Source organism: Triticum aestivum, chromosome 2B (assembly GCF_018294505.1).
Source record: "Triticum aestivum cultivar Chinese Spring chromosome 2B, IWGSC CS RefSeq v2.1, whole genome shotgun sequence".
Lineage (NCBI taxonomy): Eukaryota > Viridiplantae > Streptophyta > Magnoliopsida > Poales > Poaceae > Triticum > Triticum aestivum.
The window spans coordinates 784,863,563-784,871,903 of record NC_057798.1 but is presented as its reverse complement, the minus strand read 5'-3'; the positions used below and the strand labels follow the sequence as shown (position 1 = coordinate 784,871,903).

At 53.1% G+C, this 8,341-nt stretch overlaps 1 protein-coding gene across 1 annotated transcript; it reads right to left on the bottom strand.

Annotated features, from left to right (window-relative positions):
• Positions 1-4,977: 4,977 nt before the first annotated feature.
• Positions 4,978-6,485, bottom strand: LOC123042729 (uncharacterized). Its single transcript, XM_044465117.1, has one exon. It carries the CDS (start codon positions 6,467-6,469, stop codon positions 5,135-5,137), a length of 1,335 nt encoding a protein of 444 aa, XP_044321052.1. The 5' UTR covers positions 6,470-6,485; the 3' UTR covers positions 4,978-5,134.
• Positions 6,486-8,341: the final 1,856 nt, after the last annotated feature.

The window sequence follows — 8,341 nt, the reverse complement described above, 5'->3', positions numbered from 1 at the left end:
TACTTTATGCATGCACGCGTTGCAATTAATGCATTGGTAAACATAATTTTTTGAGAAAAATAAGTGCATTAATTGGGTGTTTCTGCGAACTACAAAAAATAATCCACCACACACCATCTATCTTGATTGGTGAGATTTTTGAATTGAGCCTTATAAACCGAAAAGGAGGGAGTACCAAACCACATCTGCCACACATATAAAATTAGCAGAAATCATGGACCTGAATTTGGTTCCTTGCAGTATCTGAAGTTGGTCGAGGGGGGAAACAGAGGCCGGAGCCAGGGTATAAGGTCGATACGGTGAACAAAACAACGGCGGAAGGATAGAAGCCGGCGGGCGTGTCGGTGAGTTTACATAGGGCTCAATTGAGAATACTTGAGAGAAAGAAGAAGAGAGTGCGTACTTGCACAGAAGAGCTCCCGCAGTCGCTGCTTTGCGCTGCGGACGGCGGCGTAGATCCCCACGGAGAAGGCCCTGGCGCCGACGGAGAAGGGCGGAATCATTTTGCTTCCAGTTGGATCGATCCAGAAGACCACCGGTGCGGCTCGGCCTTATACACGGACGGACAGTCCAGACACGGCCCGGGCCGAAGACAATCACCAGGAGGACTTTTTTTTTCTTTGCGGCAAATCAGCGAAATCACTAATTAAGGAGTACTCCTTGCGGAGATCACTCCAACATTCCCATGTTACAACAAGTGGCGCGCTGCATGTGCGCCACTTGTCGCAACCTGGGTATTTTCCCTTTTTTCGTAGATCCGTTTATTCAAAACGTTTTATCTCTTAAACCGTGCGTCCAAATCTCGAACTGCTTTCGCCATTGGATTCCTCGCGTCGAGATCTTCAAAACTAGATCTCATGTTGATAGGTTTTGATGAACTTTTTTTCACGGAAAAAACCGGACGAAAAAAAACCGAACCGGAAACACGGGCTTTTTTCCCTTTTCGAAAGAGGCACGCCCGTGCCTCTGAAGAAATCACAACCGTGCCTCTCGCGGAAGTAAAACCGTGCCTCTCGCGAAAGAAAAAAAAACAGAAAACGCGTTTTTCCTCCCTTTTCGAAAGAGGCACGGCCGTGCCTCTCGCGAAAGCACAACCGTGCCTCTCGCGGAAGCAAAACCATGCCTCTCGCAAAAAAAAACGCGTTTTTTCTTTTCGACAGAGGCACGCCCATGCCTTTCGCGAAAGCACAACCGTGCCTCTCGCGGAAGCAAAACCATGCCTCTCGCGAAAGAAAAAACAACAGAAAACACGTTTTTCTCGTTTCCAAGAGGCACGGCCGTGCCTCTTGCGAAAGCACAACCATGCCTCTCGCGAAAACAAAACCGTGACTCTCGCAAAAAAAATACGTTTTTTTGCGCAAAAAAACCATTTTTTCAAAAAAAATTATTTTTGGTCGAAAAGTTAGGGAAGACCGGTGGAAAACCAAAACGTCAAAAAAAACCCAAAAAAACCAATTTAAAAAGCCGAAAACACGTGCGAAAAAATAAAAAAAAATCCGGAGGGAGCGCCCAGAGCGCGACACGTGGCGAATAGCTGAGAGCGCGCCAAATGGCGCTGATCGTTGCGAGGCTGCCGAAGGAGCGCCCGTTAATTAGTTGCTCCCGACAAATCAGAATCACTAGTCCGGACACGGCGCTGGCCCTCACGCCCCGTTGCTATGGGCCAGCCCAGCAACGGTAGGCATGCTCGCACGCTGTTGCTCACGGCGACGCCTTGCTTGCTCGCTAGGTTAACCGGTTCACCACCCCTGAAAAAAAGGTTAATCGGTTCAGTACACTCAAAAAAACGTTAACCGGTTCACCATCTGACCATTGACTTTAGAAAAATATGAATTAAAAAACCCTAGTTTTTTTAAAAGTCCGCTGACATGACTGTTGACCTTTCCAAAACAGTTCACGAGTTTGAAAATTTCCATGTATTTCAAAAAGCTCCCAGTCGTCTACGTCACAGACTCATCCTCGCATCTTAGCGTTGTCGTCCCCGAGCCCATGTTGCCATCGTCTGTCTTTGTGGGAAGGGGGGCAGGGCACCGTTTCTCCTGCTTGTTCATCGGGTAGGAAACTTTCGCTTTTCGCATCTCTGTCTCCTCATGGTTGTGGCGGTTCATGGCGCCGAGGCCACCACAAGGGGCGTGGCCTCTGGGCGACAATCGTGGGTATGTCGCGTGCATCGTCGTCGTAGGCATTCGATCTTGTCTATCCAACTAGCTAGGCATGAGAATTAAATCTATTTTCTGTGTGTTGTCGATTGTACTCTGAAAAATATTTGCTCTATATTATAGGTACGTATGTGGCATTCGATCAAACGGGTGGCGCGCATGCATTCCGTGGGAAAGGGAAAACTGGTCGTGGTGGCAGACAGTGGTAAGCCGTGACGATGGGGCTTGGCGGAGGTGGGATTCGTTTGCCGCCACTGGTCGAGTCCCCGACCGGCAGTTGGCATCGCAACCTAGTCGTGGACGTGGAAGGCGACCGCAACCGCAATATGCTTGCTGTTGCGGCTGTGGCACAGGCAGCAGCGCATGGCCAAGTTGAGTGGAGTGCCGCCGACGTGCATGAATGATGGAAACATTTTGGTCTACCTAAGACGGCGGACCAAGGAGGCCGGTGCCGGCACAAGACGAAGGCGCCGGCGACGGGAGGGTTTGATGAAGACGACAATTAAGGCGGCGCGATGTGGTGGGTGTGCACTTTTTGTTCTTTGTGAAGTCTCAGTCGACTTAGACTTCGTTATGTCTCGGTCGATGCTATGTTTGCTAGATCATACACTGAGATCCGTGCAATTTTTTTTTCAGATTTTCTTTTCTTTTTTACATGGTATGTTATTTGATTGAGACTTGATTAAATTCCAGTCGGCTGAGGCTTAGCCATCCCTTTTTCTTTCTTTTTTTGGACTGGACACACGTGCACGCGCGCGAGAATGAAGCGCATGCGCGCGGAGACTTGGATCCGGACGACCGGGTGAGGAAAGCGACCCTTTGCGCGCGGTTTGCGAGCGGGCGTACGTATGACGATTCCATCGAAGCCGAAACGTGGCCAACGGGCGTACGTGCGCACCAGCTCCCATCGAATCCGAATCCAAACGTGCGCTGCGCAAGAGGATTTTCTCGTTTTGTTTCGGATTTGGATGTGGAGACGCCGGCGCCGCACCCAACGACGGGCGCCTCCTCCGATTCAGACTCTTCTTGCGAGTTTCTTGCCCAGAACGGCCTCCGGTCGAGCTCTCATATATATCCACCTGTATCAACCATTGGTTGCCATACAAGCCCCTCGAGCGCTCGCAATGGCGCACCGCGTCGAGCACCTGCACTCGGCGGAAGACGTCGACGAGGCCATCTTCCGCGAGGCCGAGACTCAGCGCCTGGTGGTGTCCGCTTCGGCCAGAGCGCGCACGCTGACTGCCTGCGCGTGGACGCCGCCATGGCCGCCGCCGCCGAGCGCGTCGGCCCCGTCGCTGCGCTCTACGCCGTCGACATCGACGAGGTGCAGGACTTCAACGCCATGTACGAGCTCCACGTGAGGCCCTGCACCGTCATCTTCTTCTACGGGAACTTGTGCGTCGACGTACGCGGCCCCCACTCTAGGGACGACATCGTCTGGCCCGCGTACGGCAGCGATGACTTCGCCGGCCTTGTCCGGGCGGTGCACGAGAGAGCCAGGGCTGGGCGCCGCATCGTCGTCCTCGGCTAGCTAGGAGGTGCCAGCGGTACTGTAGCACGGTTTCAAGGTTATTATTATTTTTAAGAAATTTATTATGCTACCATCGGAGTATTGTCCATGCATGTAGTATGTGATAAATATCGATGTTTGATGATCTCACAGCAAGTACTTTCACAACATGTTTGGCAGTCATGATCAGTCGCAATTTGTGCGGTTTGGGGGACGATTTCTTTTTACTACCCGCGGAGCAGTCCGGACTATGATATTTTCACAAATCAAAACCAAACGTCGGGCTTTGCAGGAGTCCAGACACGAAACATGTCGGACTCTGACACCCTAGACTATCAAAAAGGAAGGCGGAGCCCGCGTTTTTTTAGCTGTCCGCTCTGTTTCCGTGGCAAAATCCCTACTCTCTTCTTCCATGCCACTACTCTCCACCCAATTCTTGCCCTTTTCTCCCAGTATCTTCTTCCCTCCCGCCGTCGACGCATAGGACCTGAGGGTAGCCTGCCGAAGTGGAGGTTGTGGACGTCTGAAAGAACAATTCATCCTCCTTGGCTAGCTAGGTACTACTAGCAATACCGTCGCACAATTATGCCAAGTTTTTCTTCTTCCATTAAGAAATTGATTATGATCAATAGCAATTTGTATTGTTGGGGGACAATTTTTACTGCTATATCTGCTTGTTTGACTGCGATGCGCCGTTAGTCTCGATTGCATGCTTTGGGCTTACGGTTCCTGCACAACCTGGCACATACCCAAGCGAGTCGACATGTCAAGCACCCGCCCCCGCACAGTATCGTCGACAGATCCGGCCATCTCACTCCCTTCGGCCACTGGAGTCAATGGAGATGCCGGGGAGCACGGGCCACCAGAGTCAATGGAGATGTCGGATTCGTGCTCTCCGGTCACCCGGAGACTACGAGCAAAGCAGAGCTTGTTTGCGGGGCCACGAGATCCAAGTTGCGGTTCCAAACCTGCCACCCATCATAGATATAGAGGACACATGGATCCGTACATCTCGATCGGAAAAGAATCAATAGAAGGAGAATCGGACGATATCTTTCTCGAAACAAACAAAAAGGAAAAGAAAGAGAAAACAGAAATCATGATCAACTAAGCCCTCTCGAGGGCTTGCTTAAGAATAAGAAAGAAGAATCTTATGGAAATAGCATGGAATAAGGTTTGATCCTATTCATGGGGATTTCGTAAATATCCCTGCCACCCATGAGAGAGAGAGAGAGAGGTCCAGATAATGATTTCAGGTGAGCTCGAAAGCCAAAACGCCTCTCCTGGGCAGTCATTTGAACTTTCTTGACGGATTTGATGTGCATATGCCATGTGTGCCCTTCTCTGAGATAAGACAAATCGAGCAAGTTGATGGTTTTGGACTTTCGATAATACGGTGCCCAAAGTATATTTGCCACCTTACCAGAGATGATGAGGCGTAAACCCTAAACTCTAAATCCTAATCCTAGTGGGGCGCATTCTTTGAGCGCCTTATAAGAGGAATCGGCAACCGGGACATCTTGCTGATCTTTTTCCGCAGTTTTCTGAACGATTTGGGGATGGAGTGGTACTCGTGGAACATTAGCCCTTTGGTCCACTTGTTAGGATGGCAGAAAGTGAGTAGATGGTTGGCAATGGTGAAGGGCCGCACCGACGACCGTATCCTTTTTTCCCCGTCGTGTATCTGGCACTGTGCCGCCAACTCCTCGGACCTGCACCAATGGCCGGCCGCTAGTGAGCCCACCTGAACAGAGAAGAAGCGCGTGGAGAAGTAGATGGAGTTGCTGCCCAGGGAAGGAAGGTCCCTGGCCGAGACGGACAGGCAGCCGTCGTACATGGTGAGGAACAAGGCACGGTCGCCGAGGCTGGTCACCCGTGTCAGCTCTGGGTGGCCGCCATTGTTGTCGCCGAAGTCCACCGAGTAGATCGTGAAGGCCAATAGTTGCGGCTCAGATGGTGATTCTTGGGTGACGACACGTCGAACGATGAGCAGCATCTGTCCGGCGGACTCGACGAGGTGGACGGTGTCGACGAAGCGCCAAAAGAGCTTGGCTATCGGCAGCCTAGCAATCACGTTATCGAGCGGTGCTTGTCTGGGAGGGTACAGCTGCACGATCTCGTCTGAGCACAACCTGGTGGCGTATAGCCTTCCTCGGAAGAGGAGGGTGTTCCGGACAGGCATGCGGTGGAGGACCTCCCATTGGCTCGAGCCGGCCTCGGCGGCGACCACCACACATCTCCATGGGAACCAGACCACGACGGCCATGGCGCTCGTCCTGCTGCTGCATACTGCGGCCTTCATGTCACGGAGAGACTCCATGTCCTTGACCTCCTGGTGGTACACGGTGGCGAGGGACGGGAAGTAGACGCTCGCGCGGGTGAAGGGGTGGAGCACACGGACGACGGTGGTGCGCTTGCGCAGGAGAACGAGGAGGCCGTCGCTCATGCCGACGATCCTGTAGCCCCGGAGCACCGGCAGGGGGACGCGGAGGCGCCGGGCGGTGCGCGTGTGGAACATGACGATATCGCCCGCGTCATCCGGCCGAACCGCGTCGCCGTCGCAGAGCGCCACCCAACCGTGCGGCCGGAAGCGTGGATCGCACAGGTCGCGCGGCGACGGCGCGAGCGTGGAGGCGCGCCAGCCGGAGCAGACGGCGCGGAAGGTGATGTAGTCCGTCACGTCGGGGAGGAGGTCGGTGACGAGGCCGACTATGTCGGTGGGGAGAGACGGCCAGCCGCCTGTTGCCTGCTCCGGCTCGGGCCCCGTCCGGCCGGCGGCGCCTTTGCGGTTTCTCCCCATCCTGATTCCTGCAGGATCGCACTTAACCTAGCTAGGCTTACCTTCCGCCGTCCACTGGACCAGTACTTCATTGGATTGGATCGGATCGGATCGTATACAATACAAACTGCTGGTGTATACGTACATTACGTCGTTTTCTTTCTGCCACGATTCCGATTCAGTTCCTGTTTGTTTCTTGCCCAGCACAGCCCGTATGAACCCTTGGTTGTCTTGGCTCACCACGTCGTCCGTCGAGCACCTGTACTCGATCGAAGGCGTCGACGAGGCCATCTTCCAAGAGGCCGGCACTGAGCGCCTGGTGGTCGTCCGGTTCGGCCAGAGCGCGCACGCTGCCTGCCTGCACGTGGACGCCGCAATGGCCGCCGCTGCCAAGCGCGTTGGCCCCGTCGCCGCGCTGTACGCCGTCGACATCGACGAGGCCAGCCCAGCAACGGTAGGCATGCTCGAAGGAAGGAGGTCGGTGGCGGGCTGGCGGCCTCAAGACGAGATCGCCGGCGACGGGAGGGTTTGAAGAAAGACGGCAATTAAGGCGGCGCGATCGTGGTGGACGTACACTTTTTCTTTTTTCCTTTTCCTTTGGACAGCTCCCATCCAATCGGATTTACTTCCGATTTGGATGTGGAGACGCCGGCACCGCACCCAACGACGGGCGCCTCCTCCGATTCAGACTCTTCTTGCGAGTTTCTTGCCCAGCTCTCATATAGAGCCACCCGTATCAACCATTGGTTGCCATACTGCGTTTTGCAAGCCCCTCCGACGCTCACAATGGCGCACCACGTCGAGCACCTGCACTCAGCCGAAGCCGTCGACGAGCCCATCTTCCGCGAGGCCGATACCCAGCGCCTGGTGGTCGTCCGCTTCGGCCAGAGCGCGCACGCTGACTGCCTGCGCGTGGACGCCGCCATGGCCGCCCCGTCGCTGCGCTCTACGCCGTCGACATCGACGAGGTGCAGGACTTCAACGTCATGTACGAGCTCCACGTGAGGCCCTGCACCGTCATGTTCTTCTACGGGAACTGCTGCGTCGACGTACGCGGTCCCTGCTGCATGGACGACATCGTCTGGGACGCGTACGGCGGCGATGACTTGGCCGGCATTGTCACGGCGGTGCACGAGAGAGCCAGGGCTGGGCGCCGCATCGTCGTCCTCGACAAGCTACACCTGCCAGCGGTACTGTAGCTGGTTTCAAGATTATTATTTTTCTTTAAGAAATTGATTATTCTAGCATCGTTGTCCATGCATGTACTGTATGTGATAAATATCAATATTTGAAGATCTCACAAGTGCTTTCACAATATGCTTGTCATTCAGGATCAGTGGGAATTCATGTGGATTTTTACTGCTCTTCTTGTTTCAGTGAAGTGCGCCATTAGTCCATTAGCTCAAACATATTGCACACTTTAGGCAGACAACTCAGGAGTTGACTGATTTAGTCCACAATAAATTAATCATATTGACCCATTAACACCAAAACCGAGTGTGAAGTTAATTGCACATTCCCGGATCGGTTTGGCCTTAATTTTTGAGCAAAAGAGAGGCTTGCCCTCTCCGATTTCATATAAAGAAACCCAGTTCTAGTAGTAGCAGTCTCCTAAACATGACAGGCAATGAAACTAAGGTAGCTAGGCTAAATATTAAAAGGTTTGGCCTTATTTGATAAAATTATAGAGTTTAGAGTAGAGGTTTATGACCTAAACCGATCAATCTGTTTCTGAGTTGTTGGCCTAAAATGTGCAATTAGTTGAGTTAATACACTAATGACGCATTTCATCACTGCTTGAGTAAGGTGATCGACCGGTCCATGGTTGACGCCTCTCTGCCCAGCCCGCTTTCTGGGAGGGATCCATCATTCATTAATGCAAGATCCCTCCGA

What these genes read in the sequence shown, in the direction of transcription:
- LOC123042729 (XM_044465117.1), bottom strand. Translation starts at nt 6,469, where the DNA reads ATGGGGAGAAACCGCAAAGGCGCCGCCGGCCGGACGGGGCCCGAGCCG.